We start from the raw sequence: 26371 nt of genomic DNA, 5'->3' as shown, positions 1-26371 counted from the left end.
ACTAGACAGCTTCCCGATTTTCTCTTCATCCGAAGCTACCTTCCTTACCTTGGTATTACCTTGGTATATTTCCCTCTCTTTACGTCGTACCATTCGCATATATTGATTCGAAATCATCCAGGCACAGTTGAATGGTTGGATGAAAAGAAATGGAGAGTTGCTGAGTTAAGAAAATGATAAGTGCACGGTCCTGTCTCGGTTCTCTTGACTTTTGTTAGTGACAGCGCTAAGATACTTTAGATCTATTTTCGGGTTCTTGAATCTTTTGACATGCTTGCTTAGAGACGAGAGAACGACATTGGATTTTATTGGTTTTAGTATAGTTTATATGTAGGTGGGTGGATGGGTAGGTATTTATTATGTTATTTATATACTTTTTATGGAATGGAGGAGTACTTCGTACCTTATAATGATAAGAAATTTCTCGTTTAGTAATTGAACAAGTTGTAACGTAGTTTATCAATGGATCAGTTATATTAATAGATCGACCACTTTTATCTTGAATTATTATTTTATATTTAATACATGTTTTCTTTATAATTAATTATGAAAACTCATTCTAAAAAAGTATATATAATCTTAATTATTCAAGCTATTAAATCAAATAAAAAATTATTAATTTGAAAGATAGCTTAGCTTTATTATATACCTCGAATTATATTGAGTAATAGAATTCAAAGTAAACCTAATATAATTGAAAATTAATTAAAAAGTTATAATTTAATTGAATTAGAAGAAAAGATATTTATTTAATATATTTTTAATATGGATTTAAAAGGTTTTTTATTTAAACTCAAGAATATAAAAGATATAGTAAATTATATTTTTAAATCGAAAAATACGAAATATATCGAAAAGCTTTAGGTATATTGATTTATAAAGTGTTGAATTAAATTAAAGATATATTTTAATTATGTTTATAATTTTCAAAAAGCTTTTTATAAGAATCCTAAGTTTATTAAAGAGTGATTTTAATTAATTATAAATATGTAAATGAAATAGGGTATTTTGAATGGAGATTTCTATAATTTCAATAAAATAGACTTTATAATAAGAATTATATATATAATAATGATTATTATTAATATTAAAAGATATAATAAAAGTAAATCTATATAACTAGACAATTAAGAATGAGCTATAGTAATAATATATGGAAATGAAAAAAGCGAAACTATTCCCTTATTTCTAATGGTTTAGAAACAAGTCTATTTCTTTAATTAATATATCGAAATCAATCTTTTTATAAAATGAGCTATTAAATCTAACATGATTTAACACTGAGTACATTATATCACTGAATATATTACTTTTACCTTAATTTATACTTTCAATTTTATATTATTCAATAACAATTAAATCAATTAATGAAAACTATTAAGAATCTAACAATTTAGAATCTATTATATTATTTTAATAAGTTTTTATATTATAATCTATTTTTTTATATTTATTATAATATCAATTAGAAGATACTTTTTTATTAGAATTCCCCTCTTTTTGATATTTATCACATTGAATCTGAATATTAATTTTTTATTAAAATAATATATTAAAAACCTCTTATTTAGTAAACATTTCTCCTTAATATAATTGAGTTTTTTTATATGTCGATATTTACTTAATACTTTATTTACTATTCGAAGTATATAAATCTCTATATTTAAAAGTATGTTTTTATAAACTAATTTCTTTATATCTTTAGCTAAAACTAATACAATCTTGAATATAGGTGTAGAGGAGCTTGCTTGATAACGAGTTATTCGAGATTTAATTAATATTGATTGAGAAAGAGCTTTAATTAGATTATAAGAGGTTTAAGAGATTTATTAATCTAGATTGAAAGAAGGGGGGGTAGATATATGAATTCGAATATCTAATTTCGAAAATATAATTTTAGAATTAAATAGAATTAAACCTATTCTTTAAAATCCTGATTTTATATTTTAAAAGATAATTGATTCCTTATATATAGCTTTAAAAGCTATAAAGAATTCAATCTTCAAAATATAATTAATATATACTTTAATAAATTTATCAATTTGATTATTATATAAATGTTTTAAATTATTAAAACAGCTAATATTAAGTAATTAAGTTAAATAATTTGAATATAATAATAAATATAAATATATAATATTATTCTCTTTATAGTATACTTGAAAAGCTATTAATTTATAGTTTTTATACCTATTTAATATTAATATTCAATATTTACTTTTTTTTTAATTTTTAGTATACTTATTAAAGTATTTTAATTATTTTAAATCTATTTTATTATTCATTCATTTATTAAATGTAGGTTTAATAGCTCATTTTACAAAAAGATTTATTTCAGTATATTAATTAAAGAGATAAACTTGTTCTTAAACTATTAGAAATAGGGGAATAATTCTACTCTTTTTATTTCCGTATATTATTATTATAGCCTATTCTTAATTGTCTAGTTGTACTACCTTACTTCTGCTATTTTGTTTAGTATTAGTTATTATTATTATTATACATATAATTCTTATTATAAAGTCTATTTTATCGAAATTATAGAAATCTTTATTCAAAATACTATATTTCACTTATATATTCATAATTAATCGAAACCATTCTTTAAAAAACTTAAAATTTTCACAAAAAGCTCTTTGAAAATCATAAACACAACTAAAATATATTTTTAATTCAATTCGATATTTTACAAATCAATATATTTAAAGCCTTTTAATACATTTCGTACTCCTCAATTCAAGAATATCATTTATTATATTTTCTATATTCTTTAATTTAAATAGAAATCCTCTTAAATCTATATCAAATATATATTAAACAATCATCTTTTTTTCTAATTTTATAATCTTATAACTATTCGTTCGAATTTCTATACAAAAAAAATAAACTTTTTATTCTATAAAGAAGTATTATATATGTTATATTATATAGCTTAACAACTTTACAAATACTAAGCTTTTTATCTTTTTGAATAATTTCAATAGTTAAGAGTATTTAAGCTTCTTTTCTCATTGATTACATAATAAATAATTAATAAATCGCATATTGAAGTTGAAGAGTATAAATTGAGGTAAAAGTAATACATTTGGTAATATAATACACTTAGTGTTAAACCACGTTATATTTAATAAGTAAACAAATAATAAGATAGGTTTAGAATAATTAAAACACTTCAATAAGTATATTAAGAATTGAAGAAAGAGCAAATATCGAATATTAATACTAAATAGATATGAAAATTATAAATCAATAGTTTTTCAAGTATATTATAAAGAGAATAATATTATATATTTATATTTATTATTATATTCAAGTTATTTAATTCAATTATTTGATATTAACTATTTTAATAATCTAAAATGTTTATATGATGATTAAATTGATAAATTTATTAAAGTATATATTAATTATATTTTGAAGATTGAATTCTTTATAGCTTTTAAAGCTATATATAAGGAATCAATCACTTTTCAGAATATGAAATTAGAATTCTAAAGAATAGATTTAATTCTATTCAATTTTAAAGCTATATTCTCAAAATTAGATATTCGAATTTATATATCTACTTTTCCCTCTTTTAATCTAAATCAATAAATCTTTCAAACCTTTTATAACTCAATGGAAACTCTTTTTTAATCAATATTAATTAAATCTCGAATAACTTATTATTAAGTAAGCTTTTTTATATTTATATTTGAAATTATATTAATTCTAATTAAGAATATAAAAAGATTAGCTTATAAAAAGATACTTTTAAATATAGAGAATTATATACTCCGAATAATAAATAAAATATTAAGTAAATATTAATATATATAAAAAACTTAATTATATTAAGGAGGAGTGCTTATTAAATAAAAGATTCTTAATATATTATTTCAATAAGAAGTTAATATTCAGATTTAATATAATAAATATTAAAAAGAAGGAAATTCTAATAGAGAAGTATTTTCTAATTAATATTATAATAAATATAAAAAGATAGGTTATAATATAAGAATCTATTAAAATAATATAATAAATCCTAGATTATTGTTACGGAGGTACCCGCACCGCAACATGGATTATGAGATAAACCTAAGGCCTTGGTGTTGGGACCTACGAAACAGCACTGTAGGGACAGTTGAATTAAAGGGTAACTAAAGATAGCGGTAACCGAATAAATAAGCAGTGATTAAAAGATAGGTACCTATCTTTTATTGGCACCTACCCCACAGTAGGCACAGGTTGCACAACGGTTACAGATTAGCTAGTAAGCACAGGTTAAATAAGCGGTAGCCTTACCAGGTCACGAGGACAAGTGTCACGTGAAGGAAAGTCGATTCGACTTGTCGACTCGAGTAGTCGAGTAGACTTGACGATTCGATCAAAGTACGAAGGTCTATATAAGGGAATGGGTTTCATTACAATGTAGAGCTTCGTGCTCAAGAACAATCATTAGTTTCATTACTATAGTTACGAGAATTGCAACCAGTTACAACCTTATTGAATTCCTACTTGAAGTTTAGTTTAAACCATCTCGAGAGATCTCTAGACACTTCCACGTGACCCTAGAGGCAGCTCCCGTAACAATTATTAAATTCTTAATAATTTTAATTAATTGATTTAATTGTTGTTAAATAATATAGTTTTGAAATAACAATTTGAGATAAAAATGATCGATCTATTGATATAACCGACCCACTGATAAACTATGTTATATATTCTAAGATATTCATTTACCTACCTATCTATCTATCTACCTATCTACTTATCTAGCCTAGGTACATACATCCTCTTCCCATCCCTCAGCTATAAGCTGACCTCCCCAAGACTCAATATTCCGATACCCGGGAAATGTATTTGTCACATCCAAGTAATAAGTGAACACAGGATTCGAACACAGAACAGAGTACAAAAAAGCCATCTCACGAAACACCCATCTCATCTCCCATCTCCCATCCCCAATCCCCAATCCCCAATCCCAAGAACCTTGACTCACAGAACCAAAGCACCACATCAAAACACCAAGAACCATTCATTCTCGAACCATTCATTCTTTCAATTCTAGCACAGACTACCAACTTATTAAGGTTACCGGTACTACTGCAGGAACAAAGCACGAATCAATCCCATCTCATTTCATCTCATTTCATGACATTACACTATTCTCTAGTCTCCTTAGTAAAATAAATAGAATAAACTTTGTAAGGTTACCTGCATTCACGCCATTTTGATAGAAGTGTAAATTCTAAGTTTAGTTTGACTTCTGATTTTGATTCCACCGCTATTGCTATCGCTAATTTTTTCCTCCTCACTATACACACAAACTATATACTCATTATTAAGATTCGAGACTGGACTGGACTGGTAGCCGATGATGATGATGTATGGATAATTATGATAGATTGATAAAGTTACAACTAAGTTAGTATAGAGTTAAATACCCTACCTACCTATATACATAGGAAAAAAAGAGCGAGGAATAGATAGATAGATAGATTATCATTATCATAAAGTTATCTACAAATAGGTACTTACCTGTGATTTTTTGTAAAAAAATGTGATTTAATATAATATGAACACTATGGATTATTATACTGTATGTATACTGTATAAGGTTACTGTGAGTTGCAAAATAAAGATTTGGAATCTAATATATATACATAAAAGTATTATCTACATACGAAAGTACTAATAATTCAAGAAACTCGATAATGTCTGTTTATCTATGTAAGGTTTACGTTCTATATACCTAGTAGATACTGAATAGTCATTTTCTTTCACATTTCACACATCTACTTTCCGGGATTAGAACAAGTCCATCCTAAAATCAACGAATTGGTATTGAAAGAATCAATATCAACATCGACTTGTGACTACTTAACTACGTATACTTACTCCCCTCCATCAATCTCAACACAAAAACTATTCATTCATTCAAGAAACATTTTCATTCCCCAGCAATCTTCCAATCTCCTCCGCAATCTCCATGATTCTCTCCTCAGTCAATTTCCTCCCAATAATCTGCACTGCAACTGGTGCTCCGTGATATGCTTCCGGATCATCTATTCACACATTAGTTAATTACTTCTGTAACCACCCCAATGAAAGAAAAGATAAAACTTACACTCCCTCTGCACTACCCCATCCACCTCACTCACCCCCTCATATCCCTCCTTCCTCCCATCCACCCCCTTATCCGCAAACAAAACCGGCACCACCACACTCGTAAAATCCAACAAATTAGTCACGTTCGTATACCCATAATACACAAACCGATCATGACGAATTGCCGCTGTAGCCGCCACAGGCGCAACAATGGCATCGATTTCTCTACCAAGTTTTTCTTCTATGGCTTGGAATTGCTCGAGGTATTCGCATTGGTATGCCCATCTTTGTATATTGATATCCCAGAGTTCGTTGAGGGAGAGAGGGGCTTCGGTTGTGTTTACAAGGTCGGCTATGTTGGGGATGGGAGGCTCGCCGGATGCGGAAAGATCGGTGCGGATATCCTTGGGGTTGTTTAGTGGGGATTTTGATGGGGAGCTGTAGGTTATTGACTTACCTTTCCGGCATCTGAACTATATATTTTATCGAGGAGGTTTTGAGCATGATCATGCTTGTAGGGCTTCCATTCGAAGACTTGATGACCATTTTGTTTCAGAGTATCGACTACTTTTTTGATACCACGGAGAATCGGGGGATGAGGTAGGACCTAAGCACTTAGTTAGCATGTCACCGATCGTAACTATTCTAACCTTTCAAGGAGGGCGATTAAACACTTCTATCAATCTGTGTTTACTCGAGGTCCCGTCATTACCCCTGCCACAGTCGGACATCAAGCTTATCCTTGATCCATGTAGCAATTGGACTTCGACAAAAGCGTGGAGGACTTCAAAATAGATTTAAAACATACTTTACCATCGAAATCATAGTATCCGATTGTCAAGCCGCCATTGGAAATTCTAGACTTTATAACGTCGGCTTCCGATTGCCTCCATGGCATAGGGATAACTTTAGCATCAAATTTCCAAGGTTCTTCTGCAAGAACGGATTCCACAAATAATCGCATATCTACAAACGTCATTAATCCGAAGACAAAGAGTATCAAAAAAGTCTGAGGAAGTTCAACATACCTGCAACTGAATGTGTAATGGGACCACAAACACTATGCAAAGTTTCCTGACCCTCCATACTATTTGCCATCTTACCATAAGGAAGGCGACCATGACTTGGTCGCAGACCATACAAGAAATTGAACGCCGCTGGTACACGAATAGAACCACCGATGTCAGTACCAACACCAATGATTCCACCTCGGAATGCAATATTTGCACCTTCACCCCCTGATGAACCACCGCACGACCAATTCTTATTATAAGGATTCACCGTTCTCCCGATAATATTATTGATCGTTTCACAGCACATCAAACTTTGTGGCACACTGGTTTTCATATAAAAGACGGCCCCGGCTTTAAGTAAAAGCTTGATGAGGATAGAATCGTCATCTTCATATTTACCAAGCCATGAAACATATCCCATAGATGTCTCAAGACCCTGAAGAACACAGAGTAAGCATGGAACCTCTAATACAATCACGTCCCACTCACCTTGATTCTGAATTGATCCTTCAAAGAGATAGGTAGACCATGAAGCGGACCAACTGTTTTCCCCGTTTTCTTATAAAGCTCATCCAATTCCTTAGCACGTGCAAGAGCCATCTCAGGAAAGAATTCGAGAGCACAATTTAGCTTGGAATTATTAACATGGCTCATATTACATCCGTGAACTACTCACAAGTTGATGGGCTAGAGCAGCTCTTTTACAAAATGCCGTTGTTACTTCAACGGAAGTCAATTCACCCTTTGCCATCTTGGCTACGAGATCAGTAGCTGATGAATTCGTGATGGAAATCTCGTCAGTAGACATCACATCACCAAAACCAGTACCTCCCATCACAGAATCCTCAGAAGGCTGGGATTTCAAACGCCATTCCGATGGAATACTGGCATTGATTCGATCTTTCTTATCCTTTGCAGTCTCTTGCCAAGACATGTTGCTTCGAGTGAGAGAACTGAATGGCGCTAGATACTTCAAGTGGTCCAAATATTTAAAGGTTCTGGAGCAGAGGGGATCTGATAAGATGGTAGAGGAAACCAAGAATATATCACGGCAACATGCAATAGTGGGGTTACTGTACCTAGTATGTCATAGCCTCGTAGGGCTTGAAATAGTTCCGTGTGGGGAAGCTGCGATACTGGTGTCTACAGACCTGGTTCAGGTAGCGACTAACGATGCGTAGCAAGTTTTGATATAAAGAAATGCATGACACTCAGGGACATCGAAAGCAATATTCCACACAAACGATGATACATACAAAGTCTCATAAGCTCGATACGGATTTTCGAAGACGTAGGACACATAATATAAGAAGACGTCATCGAGAACCATAACCTATTAAAACGAGACTAGGTTTAAAAGTCTAAAAGAGAACGCAGAATAGAATACAGAGGGAGAACCGGGATGCCAAAGATCTCAAGCAAATTATTTATGGATAACACCAGTGCCAAGAACTCTCAGAATGGAAAGAATCTAGGGTATGGAGCATCTTATTACCAACTACAATGTACCTGAGCCCTTATCTAATTAGATGTAGAAGTTCGAGCTGAAGGTCGAGGTGTTTTTCTTGACGACCCCGACTCGGACAACAACGGTGTACTCTCAACAGTAGTTCCACCTTCGTCATCCGTGTCATGTTCTCGCGAGCCTGCAATATACCCAACGATACATCTTCCATTGGACTGCTTAACGTTAGTGAGTGTTTTTGTACCAACAGATGAATGATTTCACTTACAGCTCCACCCTCATTATTCTGCCTCTCCCTTCTAGCTTTTAATTCGAAAGATATTCCCATGACTAACAAGCATCCTTGTAAACAACCTGTGATCAAGAACACACCCCATGTACTCCAACCACCAGCTCCTAATCTAGCGAAAAGACTCATGGACCAAACAAAGCTGCCAGGAGTTTGAATGCACATCATTGGTATACTCAGACTTCCGATATGACCAAGATTGTATGTCAACCAGATTTGAGGTATATATTGGATACCCGCAAGAATTGTAGCTATAATGCCTAACGTGTTGGCCCATACTCCAAGGACATTAGGATGAGCGAGTGCCAATGATGCACTGACAACGATAGTGACGAATCCATGGAAAAGACAAATCAAAGCTACCGTGACAGCTGTGCGCCATGTATGTTGTTGTTTATTATCATCCAGTGTAGGAAGGGTCGGAGTTCGCGGAAAGAATACCATGAAAAGGAGTAATCTACATGAAATTTTTGTCAGCATCTTATATCTTCATGGGAGATGATCGCGTTGCGTACATTACACTGAAGCAAAACCATTGAACCCCAACTTGGGCAATACCAAGTAATCCTGCAGCACATTCGAATGTGCTAACAGTTTTGCAACAGGCTACATCCGCGCGAGATGCTGGCAGAACTATTATGTTTGCAAAAGCGCATGTTCCTGATGTTGTACCGAGAAGAATGAAGAAGGGGGATATTCCCTCTGAGGTTTTGCGACTGATAATTCGATAATGTTGAGGTAAGTAAGAAACAAGAATTCCAATAAGAATAAAGCTGGATAGGGTGTATGAGTTAGCAAAGAACTATGATATGAACTGAGAAGTCTGGAGAAGCTCCTTACATAGATACTGCGAGGTTGATGTAGCTCACATCTTGAAGCTTTTGGCAGCGGTCTGATAAGTTATCTGTGATAGACAACATGATGGTGAATTTTAAATTGTGAATGAGAAGAATATGTCTGCTAATGGGTGGACGATTTGAACATTCAAACCTTGGGAGCTTTCTGTTGTTATGGTGGTAACTTCAAACCATTGGTAAGTAAGTAGTCGTGGATGTTGATGTTAATGTCAAGTGAAGCTTTCAAAGAAATGCCATAGCTACCGGTATCTAGGTACAATAAGGTACCAGCCAAACATGGATCATCATCACGCTCAGACACGGTTCTCCCATGCTATCAGCTGATAGGAAGGCGTGAAACACAGGGGTAGCTGTTTTATGCGGCCGCATTATTCCGTGATTACTAAACAGATTTGAGAGGTGAGCCACCGGTGAGCCACCACCACCACCACCACCACCAACTTCCAATTCACACCTGGGCACGTCCAAGCTGGGCTACCAACGGACGGTGAACCCTTAGTACAACGGTGGATACTTATTACTTGATAGATCACCAGATGTTCAAGTGACCATTCCCATTGTGGTATATGTTCATCCTTTCTGTACTTTCTTTCCTTGTTGTCTAGTATTAAACACCACGGGTTCTGTTTCTATCGATCTCCCAGCATAGCATGATGCACTTTTCTCATTTCATATGATCTCCAAAATGCAAGAATTTAATGGCTGGTGACAGATTAGACATCCATAAGTATATGGAAGTTCGATCTCTATGGCAGCTGAATATCAACTTGCGAATTGCGAATTGATTGTCAACATCAAAACCATCAGCCTATTCTAAGATTACATGGATCTACCATTCAAATCTACTTCGAGCCTGCATAAACACCGATTTTAGTGTCGTTGACTACAGTGACCATGCACCCCCACTGTAACCCCAGCTCCGAGAATGAAACGGCTTCGAATATAACTCGTCTTTGTCATCACTTTGGGTGATTCAACGAGTCTCTCTTCGTATCCATTGGTTTTCCTCTACATCTGGAATTCTTCATAAGCAGAAGTTTCTCGATACTTCACTCATAGAATTTGAAGTTAATAAGCAATCCATATAAATCCTTCCTTCTAGCTTCAATAATATATCCACAGTAAAGGCGGAACTCGTTCAAGTCCTTTCAATCATTTTCGGCCTCTTTCATGGCTACGAACATCATGGCATCTAACACGACTAAAGTCCCACAAATGCAAAGTAGATCTTCCAAACAAAGTCGCAATCGCACACTACTCTCGTGTACGGAATGCCATAGGAGGAAACAAAAATGCAATCGAAATCATCCCTGTAATGATTGCCTGGAGCGACGTGTTCCACATAAATGTCATTTTGTGATATCTTTGTAAGTGTCCATTGACATAATACCCAGAATTTTTATTGATTTGGAGAGGTTGAAGAAGACAGAGAGATTCAAAACTTGATTATCAAACCACAAAAGCTGCTCGTGATCGACGAATACTTGCTGGGGAGGAAGTTCTACTAAGCCTTGAATCGGTCGACGATCTCAGAGCCGTTGGATCATCTTACGCATCCACTCGTGCCCCTACAGATTTGACACAGATCTTGTTCTCTAATCATACTCCTACTAAAGATATAAAACCACGGGCTTCCTTTTGGCCCAATCTAACGAGTGGGATTCTGGATGCGTTCGATCCATTCTCAATATTGCCAGATGCAGGTGGAGATCCACTTTCCAAATCAATTCTCATAGAATACTGTAAGCAATTTGTTGCATATGTCAGGAGAGGTTTTACTGATAATAGAAAGTTGTGAAGCAATTAGGTCCATGGCTTGGTTCATACGATGATGCTAATGTTGTGGGTCGCCCCGCATTCTCCTGGCTACCATTTGCTATCCAACATCCCCCATTATTTTATGCTACATTACTAGGCGCAGCCGTTCACCTAGACCGCAAAAGACCTATAGACAAACGCAGTTCGGTTTGGTACAAGATTGAGACAATGCGTTTGGCAAATGAAACAATGAATGTACCTCACGAAGCTGCTACGGATCAAATGCTTATAGTGGTTTTAATCTTGCTATATTTCAACGCAAGTCTTCACCTTGATGTTCAAGTGCCGAGCTGACAATGAATTTTAGGTTGGTGGTGGAGATGGAGAAGAATACGAAATGCATCTCTTAGGTATCAACCAAATGCTAACTATGAGAGGAGGTATGGGCAATCTAGGAATGAGAGGTATGATTAAGAACTGGCTGGGAGTTTGTTATGGTCCTTGGCATCATGATTGGCACTATGGACTGTTTGTGGACTTCTATGGCATCAAAAGACAATCGTACATGTGATGAAATAATCAAATTCCAAATTTCGTTTTGCAAAACTATCACAAAGTTGAAATTGCAAAACTACTCCTCCTCGAATCACACATCACCAACTAAGCCAATAATAACTGTCTGCAACTACTTTACTTTACAAACTCTTCTTCCACTCTTCCACAGTCAATACCTCGTTTGCAAACAATGGCCAAATAAGATCGGTCGCAGCATCCTTTGCCACGGTAGTAAAGCCTGCCGTTGCATCCTTAAGCATGGTTACATGATATCCCCTAGTGCCGCCATCAGTTACTGTCCAGGAAACGGAAATCCAAAGTAAACTTACAATTCATAAGCATATCTTGCCGTGGATTCCAAACAGGTATTAGCCGTCAATCCAGCAAAGATGAGATGCGTGATCTCTCTTTGCTTCAACTGATAATCCAAATCGGTGTTTGAGAACGAACTAATTCTCTCAGATTAGTTACCTTCGCTGTCTCAACCACATCTTCAAAATAAACGACATATTACATACCTACTACACCAATGTTTACTCACAACCACATCTCCATTTCCCTCCACATCCGGCTCCAATCCCTCATAAATCTCAACTCCCCACGATCCCTCCTCAAAAGTCTTGTGATCTCTTTGACCCTGCTGCATCACAGTTGCATGTTCCCACCCCGCTAGAAATCCAGCTTTTACCTGTTGATGCAAACCATAGTAGATGGGAATTTTCTGAGCACGAGCAGTAGTCACGAGATTCTGAAGATGGGAAATGGTGTTTGTAGCGGCGAGAGATTCTGCGAGAAGTTGATTGACTTTGCCTTTGGGATGGAGGAAGTCGTTGTAGGGATCGATGAGAACGATTGCGGTTTTATTGACGGATGTCATTTTGTGGAGTATTGGATGAGTGAATAAAGGAAGTAGATGGATGTTATGATCGGGAAATGATGAGCTGAGGAAATAGTTTGAGTTGAATTGATTGACTTGAGATAGAATGGAATGATCTCGTGTCTTTATACATTCCTGCATGAGCTGCTTATAGGTACACAGCAGTGCCCACCTCATCGATGCACTAATATCGGCTTTTGTGCATGTACTTTGAGAATGTTACAAAGCATCATGCTCTTCTTGTTTTATCTACCTACTGATTATAAACTCGGTATAAATCCTCTCCTCTCTGTCTATAGACAAATTTCAATATTAGTCTCGGACAATACTCTAGGTCCTTATTTTTAGATTGTTAGCTTATTGTATGTCGGAAATGTGGACAAGGCTGAAATCGGCTTTAAGGCATGAATAGATAGATGATGGGATGATGGGTGTATAACCTTTCAAGGCTGAAAACAGCCAATGGAATGGAATATTTTCTATTTGAGGTGACGACTGTGTATTGTGTGTTTTTTGGTTTATGTTTTAGTTTATGTTTTAGTTTTGTGAGGTTTAATTAGCTTAGTTATTATTTATACAAACTTCGTATATTTTTAATAAAGTTCTGTATGAAGCAGAAGCTCTTCTTATTTTTTATTTCTGTATCTACTAGATATAATGGCATTATATGTCATAACTTTCAGCATGAGGGCTCAAAGGTTCAAATGTGTTCCTATCATCTGAGGTACCTAAGTAGGTAGGCGAAGAATAATCGTCTTCCTTGTTTCATTCATGCCTAGATTTCCTATCTCTCCAGAATGATTTATAATTGGTAGTTGTTCGTGTCCTTCATCCGTACTTATCTTTCAGGCAGTCCACTTGATGACTGGCTGAAATCCCAAGTAACTTTATTCAAGACAATTGTTATCATATCAGTCCTTTGCTTCAATTCAATATCATTGAGGATTTTCGTCAAATAGCAGTGCACAATGTGAACAATTCATGAATCTCGATGCAGTCCAATTCAAAGACTTCAAGCGAATAAAAGTACTTAAATTAGGTAGCGAACATGAAGTCATGTCCAAGGTTGCACCACTCAGAACATGATATTGGAAGCTTATTAGAGAGGGGTAAGATTCATATTGATATTGATAGAAGCACTACCTTTTTACAGACTTTTTCTCTGCTCATATATATATGAATGATTCACTACAAGAGATTAGCTACGACACCTACAAGCTTGTATAGTTTACATCTTAAAAATCGGTACAGCAGCCGAATATGCATAAACCATTTCATTTCTCATAATCTTTCTCATCCTTTATTCCACATTGTTTTTGATGTATAGTAGACCTTGTTTTTCATAACAAAGTCCACTTAAGTCCAATTGTGTCTAGTTTGTTACCACACTACTCAGCTCAACAACTACCAGAGAAACTTTGCAAAATGTCGCCCGACGACTCAGCCAATTCTTACTCAAGCTACAAGGCAGATACATCTATATTTACCAACTATAGGTGTTATGACTCCAGAGTGGGAAGTTTGAGCTAATTTTCACACAGGGCTTTTCAAATCCGCCACAGCCTGTGGGTATAAGATGTCAAAGATAGCCGCACCTCCAATTGGGAATGCCTCTACACCGGTTCCAGTCTTGAAAACACAACCCCGACTCAAAGGTAAGGCTAGGAAGCTTGCGAAAGAATGCAAAGAAAGACAGCAAGTTCAAGAAAGTGTACCTGTGTTGAAAACGCCCTCAAAGAAGTACACTATCACGACAATAGAAATCTTGAAACAAGCGAAGTTTGTCACTGAAAAAATTGAACTACCACAAACGGTTCGAAAGGTTCTACAAAGAGCGATTCATGCTCGAAAACGCTGTGCAGATTGGTTCGAGTCATCCAAGTTTGGGAACCAGTCTTCGAACAATGGTCATCAACATTTCATCGAACTTCTACAGGATATTCTTAGTGCTCTAGACCAGGGTGAAAATGACAGGAGTCATTCGAATAGTATGAATGTTTCATGCAAGACCTCAAGGAACTCCCAAGACACAGAATCCTCTTGGACCGAAAATTTCAATAGATTTCAAAACCTGGAGATTGAGGACTGTTTTGAAGAAGACAGTGAGGTCGAAAATGATCAAGAGAGTTCCGAGCCCAATGTCGATACCCCAGATACTTCAGACACTTGTAAACTAGAAGAAGAATCTCTCGAGATCAAAATGAGCATGATGATCTACTATTTCTTTGAGGACCTTCATCGAATTCAAAATTTCCTACATGAAATATTGAAGAGATACAAGGAAAAATCGCTAGATCTCCTCACTGCCACATTGACAACAAACACCGCGCTTTAGTTAGTTCATCGTAGTGAACAGGAGATCTTGCGCAACGCACCAAAGTTGTTCTCGAAGGCACGATCCTATGACACCATTGCAGCTGTCATATTCTACGCAAACGGATCCAACACTGAGAAAGACCCAACACAGAAAATGGAGCCGAAGGAATTGTTGCGGCCTACGCCCTTCGATGACTTCATATATCTATCCACTGCTCGTATTTTGATGAAACACGACAATATTTGTAAGATGGGCGCGGGTTATCCTATTCTTTTACTTCCGCTACGGGCAGCCTACATTTCATGCCCGGAACTCCTGAGAACTCCCTACATGGATAAGAAAGAAAAAGAGGATGCTTTACTTTCACAACTCATCATTGATCTCGACCTGTTCGACATATATAACAGATTGACGAAAGAAGATGTAGTTCGAGGTCCGGCACTATATGCACCTCCAGCCGCAGATGCTTTGACCGCCGGCTTATCGAAATTAAAAGTTGAAGGACACATTAGTGTCACTGTCGTATTTGCTTCCCAAATATTCCTCGATTTGAACGAAATACTTGGTGATGACATCACAGAAGGACGCAAAGATTGGGAGAGGCTAGCTTCTAAAAGCCAAAGTAGCCTAGATTCCTGTCTCTATCTTCCAAAGGATACCGCTAGTGGTTACTGTTGGAATCCTAACGACTTACATACGCTTAAGAAGATACTCGAGATCAATTCCAGGTATACCGACTCCACAATGTTCAAAAAACTCAAAGACTGCTTCGTAGATGAAAACTGCCCAGGGCCGGACTGGGGAAAGGTGATCTATAACGAGTCTACTTCTACAACAAGCTTGGTCAATCGCTTGGATCAATATTCAAGTAGCACTTCTGTCCTCCAACCAATGGCGAGCAAGAAAACACACTGCACGGAGAAAGGAAACCTACCAGGAGTACAGTTCTCCAAAGATCCAGTACTAACCAACACCTACACTCGGTTTCCAGTGCGTGCTATTCTTTCGGATGGCCGTTTAGCCCGTGACTGGAGCAAAAAACGGTTGATAAGAATTGGCGCAGTTACGAAAGTTGGCAATACCGAGACTCACAACCAGCAACTTATCAAACGTTTCAGGCAGCTCGATATTCGATTAATAAGACCGCACAGTGATTCATTGTTTTTCTACACACACAATCCCGTGTACTGTGGGATGATTGCTCTCAGATTAACGACGAGCTACGACGATGCCGGTCTTTGCCCATGCTGATTATCACCTCGTCATGAGCTTCACTGCACATCTGTACGAGGAATGTATAAGAACCAACTTGATCCAAAAACGATGGCCAGCAATGAAAACAATGATAAAGCTGCACAGGAAAGACGTTTTTGATGGCAAAGTACCCAAGTCCGCAGATGAGGCGTACAATATATTCTCTAACAACTTTTACATTTCTAAAGTTTCAGATCGAGCATATACCAGGGCAAGACCTTCATCAAATTTGACAATGCCGAAACTTTCAAGAAATCCTCTGAGTCAAGCTATTCGTCCATTTCTGGAACACCAAGCATCTTTCAACGAATCAACAAATAATCTCCAGAACCTAGTCCAAAGCCTCCCATCGGCAGTAATGACGAACGGCACACATCGACGTGCAAAGCGACAACTTACTTCAATACAATTACTTCGAGTTTTAGAGAAGTTTCTTCCCGATGAGATGCCGAAAATCCAATTCGATTACATTTCTTTGACAATCGCTTGTTATCGTCTGTTGGAGAAAATTCGGTTAGCGATCGATCCCACTGGAACACAAAATCCAAAGCGTGCGAAGCCTGGTGGAATAGAACCGGCGTATTTGTTTATGACTTTGGATATACTATCTAAAGGGAGGACCGGTGGCGAAAATCCATTGTTGAAGATTGTAGCGGGGGTGCTAGAGAAGTTTGTGGGGGAGGAAATTTTGAAAAAGTAAGGATTTAAAGGGTGCGATGATCTTACTCAACGGGTTTGGCATCTAGTAGAGCATCATGATATTGGCTAGTCACGATTTTAAAGAGGAGGGCAAGATTGATTTTGGTTAGGGTACGATTGTGATAGGAAATTTGCATTGTAGAGATATCGATTAGCTAGAACTATGAGAGTATAGCACGCACTTTTTCAAAGTATTAAATTGTATTCGTTACCAAAAAGAAACACTGTTTTGACTCTCAATTCTAAAAATGGCGTACCCACTGATTCTTATCTTGAACGTCTGGGTTGAACTAAGTGTCATAGGAGATAGATGATAAATGTCAAAAGTGAGTCTCTGGCCTACACAGAATTTTATCTAGACTTCCTTTGATGGTCCTCTGTTGCGCATGTACAATGCTAACCCTCAATCTAAGGAACTACATACAAATATGTCCTTTACACGAAACCTGAAAGGCTTCTAACAAAATTTCCCTACTTTTGATTGTTGCATATCTTCGCAGGGATATTTATAGATCAATACTTTAGTATGCTAGCAGTTCAAAATTAGCTCCATTGTACAGTCTTTACTTAGTTTCGATAATTCCAAAGTAAAATTATAGTCAACTGCTAACTCTTCCGGCTCCCAGCCAGAAGAATTCGTTTTCACACTTCTCCCAGTCATACCCACTATTTCCTCTTGATACCCGCCATCCAAATTCTAATACATATCTATATCTATACTGAATACCCGAATAAAATAAAATCCAGCGATGACAACAAGCCAATATCTTTCATAAAAACCATAGCGAAAACTTTCCAGAAAAGGTGTCATTTTTTCGAAATCACATTCAAAGTAGCTCGCTTTATACTTCGCCAAAACTCGGCTACAAGTTTCAAAGATACAACAAAGACTTTCATATCAGAATTTTCACTATCAGACATTCTCATCTCCTCCTACATATAGAATAACCATAATGGGCTAAATCCTATGCACAATAAAGTTTTGTTGCATATCTGCATATCGGCTCTCTCGGAAATGGGCATAGAGAGAGCCGGAACACGCTTTGCGTGAGAGCCGAAATACCACAGGCACAAGTTAGTCATGATAGGCTAGATTCGATAGGATAAACGTTTTGTTGCATATCTGTATCTCGGCTCTCTCGAGATGTGGCTCTCTCAAAATACGGCTCTTTAGGAAATACGACTAGGCTAGTAACAGGAACTAGTCGGCGGCTTGAAGAGCCGACTAACAAGACTTTCCGATCAGAATATTCACTATCAGACACATTTTTATCTCATCCTTTATATAGAATCACCGTGATCGGCTAAATCATATGAAAAAAAAAGGTTTGTTGCATATCTGCATTCGGCTCTCTCTAAATTGCGGCTCTCTCAAACTGCGGCTCTCCCAAAGACGCGGGTAGAGAGAGCCGAAATACCACCCGTATATACCAATTGTGATAGGCGAGATCCCGTGAAAAAAGTTTTGTTGCATATCTGTATTCGGCTCTCCCAAAAAAACCGGCTCTCTTTAAATTGCGGCTCTCTCAAAATGCGGCTAGTATAGGAACTAGTCGGCCGTTTGAGGAGCCGACTACTATATCAATAGTATTCCGACATAATATATCCACTGAATGTCACTCCTTCACTGCCATACCTGCAGGTGGTGACCGTGAACACCCATGAACACGTATCTCTCGCAATCATTCGGCCAACGACTAACAGACCCGGACTTTTCAGATATGCAACAAAACCTCGCAAGTTGGAATATTCACCATTAGAGACTCTCATCTCATGTATAAAAAAGCTATGATAGTCTAAGAATACAACCGAAAAGTTTTGTTGCACGTCTGGTTTCAACGACAAAGGTGAAAACCACTACTAGGTAGGTATTACTATTAGAACTCTAGCAAGAGACCTTGTTTGGCGGCCATAGTCTACTTACTAACTCCCGAGGTAAGTTCTACTATTTGCCATGTCTTGGTATTCTTACACCTATCCTGTGAGGATCATAATGATATTACTTGCTTGCTTTACCAATCTTGGTAACCATTCTTTCTATCCCACTAAGCCTCGCCCATCCATCCACACCCAAATCTAATTCCAAAATCAACCAACCATAAAAGTGAAATACATCCAAGATATGCAACAAAATCCTCCAGCCCTCCACATTCACTCCAAACAGCCCCCGCACAGATTCCAACTCCCATCTCCACCCATCTCCATCAACCCTCATTTCAATCTCAGAATTGTATTCCAACATCATCCACCAATAGAAACCTTGAATTGAGTTTTCAGATATGCAACAAAACTCCTCGTTGACGGCAAGAGAGGTGTATTCACTTGCCGACTCTCCAGCATCGATGCTGCCTGTGTGATTTTTATTCACTTCATGAGGCCCCAAGTAGGTTCGTACGCTACATCATCTTGCTTTTGCGTGGTGGTATGTGTGTAAATGATACGACCTTTTAAAAGCCTTCAGACGCTCCCCTCCTAGGATTTTCATTTGGATGCCACATCGGGATAAGATATCCAACAAGCAGACGGGGGATAAGCAGAGTTATAGATTATTGTCCAAGTCGGATATGAGATATACATAAGCAAGTGGTCACAAACCCCGTCAACCACAGTAGCAATATGTAATTCTCCACCATGGATATTGCAAAAGCACTGCATCTCTACACAACTCACAAGAAAGTGTTCGTTTATAAACAGAGATACACACTATCAAGACAACAAGTTCATTGAGAACCATTGACCCAACACTTGAAAGTACAAAATTCCAGTGTTCAAACCAACTAAAGCCTGAAAACTAAGATTAATCCGAGGGAATACCGTGCACTAGCATGGCAAGGGAAGAGCCCGGGTGACTTTGGTAGGATGTCTACTAGAGCCTTAGCCTAAGAATGGATGGTTAACATCCAAGGTTTTATTATGAGACCATGCTACTATAAAGTATAACATTCAATCCAACATGGCGAGGAAGATACAGAAGTTTCGGAGGGGATACCAGCCAGTACTTCCTAATTCTCCAGCTGGTAGGAATCTTTTAATGCCACAGAATCAAGAGCTAAAGGATAATGAAGTGAGTAGACTTGGATTGGTTTGAAAATGACCTTTGATATCTCTTATGTATTAGTGCATAAACTGTATATTGAAATCGACCAGCTCTGTTTAGACTACAAGAGTCAATGCTGCATATCCTCTAATTGCGCCGCCATGTATGTCTGACACGGATGTTCCATCTATATACCATAACGCCTTGCAAATGCATCGTACTAGTTCCATGATTCCATGATAGCTTTTATTTCCATCCATAGTGTGTCTCCAATATGCGCATTCAATGAGTCACACTTTCCCTTATGCCCCTCTCAACCTATACGGACAACCCAATTGCGCACCATGTTTGCAATTCGAATCGATTATTCCAAACGATTCATCAATCCTTTCCTAACTTTCATATTGACAACCCCTCCAACACCAAATGCAGGCACAATTCTACATATTCTCGCCGCAGCACTGACACCCCAATTCTTCTTTATAATACTCCATCTATCCCCCCAAGTAACACCTTGACCTCTATTATATAAATCCAAGCCCAATAAATGCATAGGCGTACTCAAAAGTTGTACGGAAGCTGGGGCCAAAAATTGTGAAATGGTTTGTCCACTGATCGATTTTTGTAGTTCCTCGGACAGGTTCTTATTGATAATTGGACCAAGCATTGGTGGTATATTGAATGAAGCAAAAATCGTAAGACAATCGCGAGCAGTGAAGAGTATATACGAAGGGAATGGTACAGGTCTCGGTGGACCAGAGGGACCAAACATACGGGCGAATGTTTGATCTTTGAAAAGGCACAATCCAATATTTGCAGTCGAACTTGCAACAAATTTGGAGGTTCCAGATGTGACTGTGGATGCGGGTTTATTGTGTATGGTGGATGTAACAGTATCGAGGGCATTTGCTGTTAAATATGTGCCTCCATATAACATACATATCAGGGCGAACGGTTTCGAGAAGATGAGACTATGGGGTCGAAGAATAAAGCTCTTGAGGGATAATCGTAATGATTCTTTGAGGGTTGCTTGACCAGACGCATTTTGCATAATACCTCTGTTATAATATTAGCAATTGGCGCAGAGAGTCACAGAACTGAAACTTACTTATCAATGATGGTGATAATTGGCGCAACCATAGTTGCAGCAGTGGCACCAGACACCAAATCCACACCCAACCTATATGGCAGATTCTTTGTATTCCATTCTCGAGGTTCTGCTATAGGTTCTGCGAGTTCAGGACTTCGAGTCACTGTCTTTGGGTTGTCAATTTTCATTGGGGTTTTTGGTGACTCCATCTTGTGTGAGTCTTCGGATTTCATAAAGAAAATGTCATTAACAATCAATCAACAATCAATATTTCTCTACAGAATGAATGGATGAGAAATGTATCAATTGGATTCGGTATCAAATATAAGAAGCAAACAATTGCTTAGAAGAGACTTGAAGAATGATACTAAGGATTCGAGTAAACCAAAATTGTATCTCCGTAAGGTTACAATAAAGTTTCTCGAGTGGAGGCCGAAGTCGCACTATAAAAAAGCAATTGATAAGTAGAATAAGCTTATCGGAGAAATCCTTCACGATGACAACCCGGAGCTAACCGATTATGTGAAGCATGAATCAATCTCTCGACATCAATGAAGGGGATTCTTTTCGATTTTGTACTTCTGTTCTTTCTACTGATTACAAATGAATTGATTAACACCAATACAATGGAAATATAACCACATATATATTGTCACCTCTGCCTTCAATGTAGTAGCACCAAAGGACAGGTTCTCTAGAGCAAACGATAGCTTCAGATAGTCGTTCCGGGGGAGAGAAGCGGATCCGAAGAGTAGGTAATAACAGGGGCACATTCTACCTCACAATAATTCAACCAATCATGAAAACTAGATTAATACCCCCCATGTTTCTTCGCTTAATGAGAAAGATCGTTGTGACTTTGACATTCAGTTGAGAAGTTGTCTTGTCAGCTCACCACGACAAGAACTACAATCTGGTTGAAGTAGCAATATGAAACCGGGAATACATGATGATTCATTCAAAGAAGAGGAGCGAAGAATGGGTGATTCTTTACTGAGGGATGAAAAGGGTGACACATGTCAACTAGAATCTCAGCATGGTGAAAAGCCACGGATAACACGGTCCGGTCAAGGCTTGCGAAACAAGTGGTTGATTAGGCTGCTACTTGGCCTATTGGTGTTCTGGGCTTATAAGCTCTTACCATATGGTAAAGATATATCTTATGAAGATACTGTACTTAGTGAGGATAGTTGGTCTTGGGAAGCGGTAAGAACTTTGCTTGAGGAGATTAGATGGCACTTACAGAATATCAATACATGAAGCCAAATTCTGAACTAGTTTGGCATCAATGCTTTGATGAGTTTGATTGTGCAAGATTAGAGGTATGACTACTACGCCCGTCGACTTCTCTATTGCATGCTCATTCTATTCTCTAAAACAGGTACCACTAGATTGGCTAGAGCCTACCAATTCATCAAAAGTTATCTTGGCCGTCTTGAGAAAAAATGCAACATCAAAAGTAGACTATAAGGGTCCGCTCTTCGTCAATCCAGGAGGACCTGGTGGGTCCGGTGTAGGCACCGTGAAAGACTTTTGGAAGGCTATTCATATCACTGTTGGAGCTAACCACGTGGGTCTTGTTTCTGGTGACTTGAAGACTACAACTAACGATCAAAATAGGATATCGTTGGATTTGACCCTCGTGGTAGTAAGTCTGTAGCTTCAAATTGACAGTGAGATAGTGTATTGACTTTACGCAAAGTTGGCGCCACCACCCCTTCTGCCTATTGTTGGGATGGACTACGAGAGGAAAGAATCTGGAGTATTCAAAAACTCGGACTTGTCGATTCACACCCGGGAATGATTTATGATCTTTATGCACGTCAAAGTGTCGAGTCTAAAAATTGTGAATCTAATCTTGGTGATCTATCACGATTTCTGGTAACAACTTCTGCAGCGAGAGATATGTTAGAGATACTCAATAAGCTCGGGTATGAAAAGCTGAGATACTGGGGTCTGAGTTATGGTACAGTAATCGGAGATACCTTCGCGCGCAGCCATGTACGCCGATAAAGTTGAGCGTCTTGTAAGTGATGGTTAGTGTTAATTCCCGCTTTAGAGAATGAAGGCTCGCTAAATCCCGTGCAGGAAATGTCAACTACTCAGAATGGTACAATGGAACCAAGATCCATTATATCGAGGATACAGACAAAGTAATGCTAGCTTTCTTTGACTTATGCCATAAGGCTGGTCCCCAAAAAATGTGCACTCTATGCCTTAACACCTATAGCAATCCAAGAACGACTCGAAGGTATCTATACCAAGCTTCGAAAGTACCCATTACAAGTCTTCCCTACCACAAACAACACAATGGAATTACAGTCGTTGGGAATCACCCGACCAGAACTTCTCACCTTCTCACCTTCTCACCTTCTCAGACGTAAAAAATGCAGTAATCTACTCACTCTACCAACCTTTAGCATTATTTCCTCACTTAGCTAGAGCTTTAGCTACGCTATAAACCAATGATGGTATACCTTTCTTGAAATTAGCTATAGCTCAAGGACACATACAACCAAGTTTCACATGTGATTGTGACTCTCCTAACTGTGAAGAAGAATCCGGTTGGCCTTTAAAAGCAATTGGAAACGGCGACGCAGCAACATATGTGAAATGCGGAGAAGGTGACGCCAATGCGGATAAAGATAGTTTGGAAGTTATGATCAAATATGAAGAAGAGTTGCGAGGAAAAAGCCCATTGTCCGCATCGGTTATGTTCAATATTCGTCTATCGTGCGCGGGATGGAAATCAAGAACAAAATGGAATTTCGTTGGCGAGTGTTCCTCCTATTGACTACGTTTCTCCTGATCAGAGATGCTAATAAAACTCATATCAAAGGTCCATTTGAGCAAAACACCAGTCATCCCATCCTCTTTATCGGCAATTCAGCAGACAACATCACACCACTAGGGAGTGCAATCTTCAACTCCAATTTCTTCCCCGGCTCTTCTGTTCTAGTACAGAATTCTTATGGTGTATGGTCCTCTCATGATAATATCTGATGTTCCGCATCTTAGCAAATTATCTAGCATACGTCGGCATCTTGTCCCTCGAAATGTACAGCTAAACATCGACTTGCGTATTTCTAAACTGGTATTCTCCCATCGAATGGTACAGTGTGCGAGCCTGATTTTATACCGTTTGAAATTGAGGTTGAGGGTTTGGATTCGCAAAGTGATGGGGATGAGGATGGGGATGAGGAGTTGGAGTGGGCGTTGAAGGAATTGATGAAGTTGTTGTAGATGGTGGCTACTTTATTAGTGCCTTTCATCTCTGGGCTTTAGACAAAGGAGAAGCAAGACAAGATTTTCGGAAATGAAGAACAATAGGAAAATTAAAGGTTGACTTAGGGGAGAAGATCGATATCGCCGAAATCGTATTTTGAAGAAACATGGAAATACTTCACATAAAGGGGTTTCTCATATCGGTTCCGGAATAGCTGAATCATGCGAATATTCTAAGTTTTTGTGTCGTGGAGAATAGGGAATGGATAATTGACTGATCGATGGTTAGAATCCTCATAGATACCTACAGAGATCTTGATCTTTAACTTTCTACTTTGATTCGAAATGCATACGTTCATTTTGTCAGGAATATACACATATGCATTCGATGAGACAGTATATGGGATCCGTTATCTGACTATACATGGACGCAATGATTTAAAATCACTTCTGATCATATAGCCCTGATATGATATTGAGACTGTCCAGTAGTAGGCTGTTTGACTTCCTACGGAAGGTACCTTGATATTTAAAGCACCAGATCATTTCAACAGAGTAAAGCAAACCTTCACATCTATCATTGATCCATCTATATCATCAGCCTGAAATCTATATCTAATAAAACCAACCATCTAATCCCATCTCAAACCAAGCCCCATATCCCTTAACCCAACCCCAACACTAAACCCCACTACCTTCCCCCCGCCGTCGGAAACGGCAGTTTCCTATGCATCCTCATCGCCACCTCCGCAAAATCCTCTTCATTCTCCTGATTCAAAATCCCCTGCCTCACAAAAAAATCCATCATCACCACCGCACTATTGGTCTTGAAAGTTCCCTTCCCCAATTCCTCCACCACCTTCTCCACCCCCCACAAATAAAACCCCTCCACCTCATCATCTCTCGGCGTCGGGATCGTGGATTCCCCAACCTCCAAATCATACACATATATCATATCCGCCGTTACCAATCCCCTAATCCCTCCCGACCCCTCCCCACTACTTTTCATGTACGTAATCACCCCCGTCGATTTGACATCCGAGCGAATAAGCTCAGCTGATAACGACGCCTCTTCATCAGCTTCGTGGATGATAGTTTCAAAAGGTGATTCATCGGCGCGTACGCCTCCTGCAACGGCGGTGTCGAATTTCCCAGGGTAGGTAAAAAGATGCGCGCTGCGTTTTGCGACCCAGATTTTGAGTTCGCCTTCAGCAGTGCGAGTGTAGATGGTGAGATGCGCACCACGGGATATGATACCGAAGAGAGAAGCGGCGTAGCGTTCGAGATGGACGGGGTGTTTAGCGCCAGGGATGGCGTAGGGTTCGCTGTGTTCGCCGTGGAGAGTGCTGAAGATGTCTTTGTCGATTGCTTCGTTGATTACTTTTGCAAAGGCGTTGTTGCATGTGGTGGAGTAATCGCTTGATGCGATGTCCATGGGATGTAGTTGGACGCTTAGGGGATGACTTTGAGTGATGGTGAAATCGGGGGACCAGGGCATTTGGGAGACGATTTCGGGGAGCATGTAGCCGTGAACCCGGTCATCGTCTGGGAGGTAGAGTTTGTAGAGTTCATCGATGTTTGCATCGTATGGAAAGCTGATGGGGGTGATTAGTATCATAATTTACTAGGAAAAAGTGGTATAACATACTTATCGCAAGCTTTCACAAGATCTAGATAGGACTTTTTTGAATCTGAAGACATGGTGATTGATCATATGATGTGCTTAAACGTGGGATTCAACTAATCCGACAACAGAGTACCGTCAATACTAAGTTTCTAGTTTCAAATCTAAAGAAAAGAGAAAAGATTCCAACATATAAATATAAACCCAACAAACTGATCACG

The 26371-nt window shown here is 38.0% G+C and overlaps 10 protein-coding genes across 10 annotated transcripts; 5 read left to right on the top strand and 5 right to left on the bottom strand.

Annotated features, from left to right (window-relative positions):
• Window positions 1-5919: 5919 nt before the first annotated feature.
• Window positions 5920-8037, bottom strand: EAF01_006373 (uncharacterized protein; the record flags this gene model as incomplete). Its single annotated transcript, XM_038914627.1, has 7 exons — window positions 5920-6047; window positions 6110-6494; window positions 6548-6697; window positions 6899-7056; window positions 7119-7539; window positions 7593-7733; window positions 7780-8037. The coding sequence occupies 7 exons, from the start codon at window positions 8035-8037 to the stop codon at window positions 5920-5922; spliced, it is 1641 nt and encodes a 546-aa protein (XP_038769582.1).
• Window positions 8038-8318: 281 nt separating this feature from the next.
• Window positions 8319-9933, bottom strand: EAF01_006372 (uncharacterized protein). The gene is made up of 4 exons (XM_038914626.1): window positions 9698-9933; window positions 9373-9630; window positions 8837-9314; window positions 8319-8783 (listed from the first exon to the last, which is right to left on the bottom strand). Exons 1-4 carry the CDS (start codon window positions 9775-9777, stop codon window positions 8625-8627), a joined length of 975 nt encoding a protein of 324 aa, XP_038769581.1. The 5' UTR covers window positions 9778-9933; the 3' UTR covers window positions 8319-8624.
• A 966-nt stretch (window positions 9934-10899) lies between these two features.
• On the top strand, window positions 10900-12043 carry EAF01_006371 (uncharacterized protein; the record flags this gene model as incomplete). The annotated part of the gene is made up of 4 exons (XM_038914625.1): window positions 10900-11081; window positions 11137-11456; window positions 11507-11790; window positions 11840-12043. The coding sequence occupies 4 exons, from the start codon at window positions 10900-10902 to the stop codon at window positions 12041-12043; spliced, it is 990 nt and encodes a 329-aa protein (XP_038769580.1).
• Window positions 12044-12167: 124 nt separating this feature from the next.
• EAF01_006370 (uncharacterized protein) lies at window positions 12168-12904 on the bottom strand (the record flags this gene model as incomplete). Its single annotated transcript, XM_038914624.1, has 3 exons — window positions 12168-12303; window positions 12357-12476; window positions 12546-12904. The coding sequence occupies 3 exons, from the start codon at window positions 12902-12904 to the stop codon at window positions 12168-12170; spliced, it is 615 nt and encodes a 204-aa protein (XP_038769579.1).
• A 1576-nt stretch (window positions 12905-14480) lies between these two features.
• On the top strand, window positions 14481-16472 carry EAF01_006369 (uncharacterized protein; the record flags this gene model as incomplete). The annotated part of the gene is made up of 2 exons (XM_038914623.1): window positions 14481-15072; window positions 15244-16472. The coding sequence occupies 2 exons, from the start codon at window positions 14481-14483 to the stop codon at window positions 16470-16472; spliced, it is 1821 nt and encodes a 606-aa protein (XP_038769578.1).
• Window positions 16473-16710: 238 nt separating this feature from the next.
• EAF01_006368 (uncharacterized protein) lies at window positions 16711-17175 on the top strand (the record flags this gene model as incomplete). The annotated part of the gene is made up of 1 exon (XM_038914622.1): window positions 16711-17175. One exon carries the CDS (start codon window positions 16711-16713, stop codon window positions 17173-17175), a length of 465 nt encoding a protein of 154 aa, XP_038769577.1.
• A 3092-nt stretch (window positions 17176-20267) lies between these two features.
• Window positions 20268-21722, bottom strand: EAF01_006367 (uncharacterized protein). The gene is made up of 2 exons (XM_038914621.1): window positions 21320-21722; window positions 20268-21269 (listed from the first exon to the last, which is right to left on the bottom strand). The coding sequence occupies exons 1-2, from the start codon at window positions 21532-21534 to the stop codon at window positions 20576-20578; spliced, it is 909 nt and encodes a 302-aa protein (XP_038769576.1). The 5' UTR covers window positions 21535-21722; the 3' UTR covers window positions 20268-20575.
• Window positions 21723-22231: 509 nt separating this feature from the next.
• Window positions 22232-23314, top strand: EAF01_006366 (uncharacterized protein; the record flags this gene model as incomplete). Its single annotated transcript, XM_038914620.1, has 5 exons — window positions 22232-22507; window positions 22564-22623; window positions 22683-22871; window positions 22922-22949; window positions 23004-23314. 5 exons carry the CDS (start codon window positions 22232-22234, stop codon window positions 23312-23314), a joined length of 864 nt encoding a protein of 287 aa, XP_038769575.1.
• Window positions 23315-23611: 297 nt separating this feature from the next.
• EAF01_006365 (uncharacterized protein) lies at window positions 23612-24095 on the top strand (the record flags this gene model as incomplete). The annotated part of the gene is made up of 2 exons (XM_038914619.1): window positions 23612-23681; window positions 23800-24095. The coding sequence occupies 2 exons, from the start codon at window positions 23612-23614 to the stop codon at window positions 24093-24095; spliced, it is 366 nt and encodes a 121-aa protein (XP_038769574.1).
• A 1122-nt stretch (window positions 24096-25217) lies between these two features.
• On the bottom strand, window positions 25218-26227 carry EAF01_006364 (uncharacterized protein; the record flags this gene model as incomplete). The annotated part of the gene is made up of 2 exons (XM_038914618.1): window positions 25218-26121; window positions 26175-26227. The coding sequence occupies 2 exons, from the start codon at window positions 26225-26227 to the stop codon at window positions 25218-25220; spliced, it is 957 nt and encodes a 318-aa protein (XP_038769573.1).
• Window positions 26228-26371: the final 144 nt, after the last annotated feature.

The sequence above is a fragment of the Botrytis porri genome, assembly GCF_014898465.1.
Source record: "Botrytis porri strain MUCL 3234 chromosome Unknown BPOR_008, whole genome shotgun sequence".
Taxonomy (NCBI): Eukaryota; Fungi; Ascomycota; class Leotiomycetes; order Helotiales; family Sclerotiniaceae; genus Botrytis; species Botrytis porri.
This window is presented reverse-complemented; position numbering and strand designations above follow the sequence as displayed.

Coding starts and splice junctions, on each gene's coding strand:
- EAF01_006372 (XM_038914626.1), bottom strand. CDS start 9,777: ATGTTGTCTATCACAGATAACTTATCAGACCGCTGCCAAAAGCTTCAA. Junction 9,631..9,697: donor ATCAACCTCGCAGTATCTAT/GTAAGGAGCTTC, acceptor CACCCTATCCAG/CTTTATTCTTATTGGAATTC. Junction 8,784..8,836: donor AGAATAATGAGGGTGGAGCT/GTAAGTGAAATC, acceptor AACGTTAAGCAG/TCCAATGGAAGATGTATCGT.
- EAF01_006367 (XM_038914621.1), bottom strand. CDS start 21,534: ATGAAATCCGAAGACTCACACAAGATGGAGTCACCAAAAACCCCAATG. Junction 21,270..21,319: donor ATTATCACCATCATTGATAA/GTAAGTTTCAGT, acceptor ATATTATAACAG/AGGTATTATGCAAAATGCGT.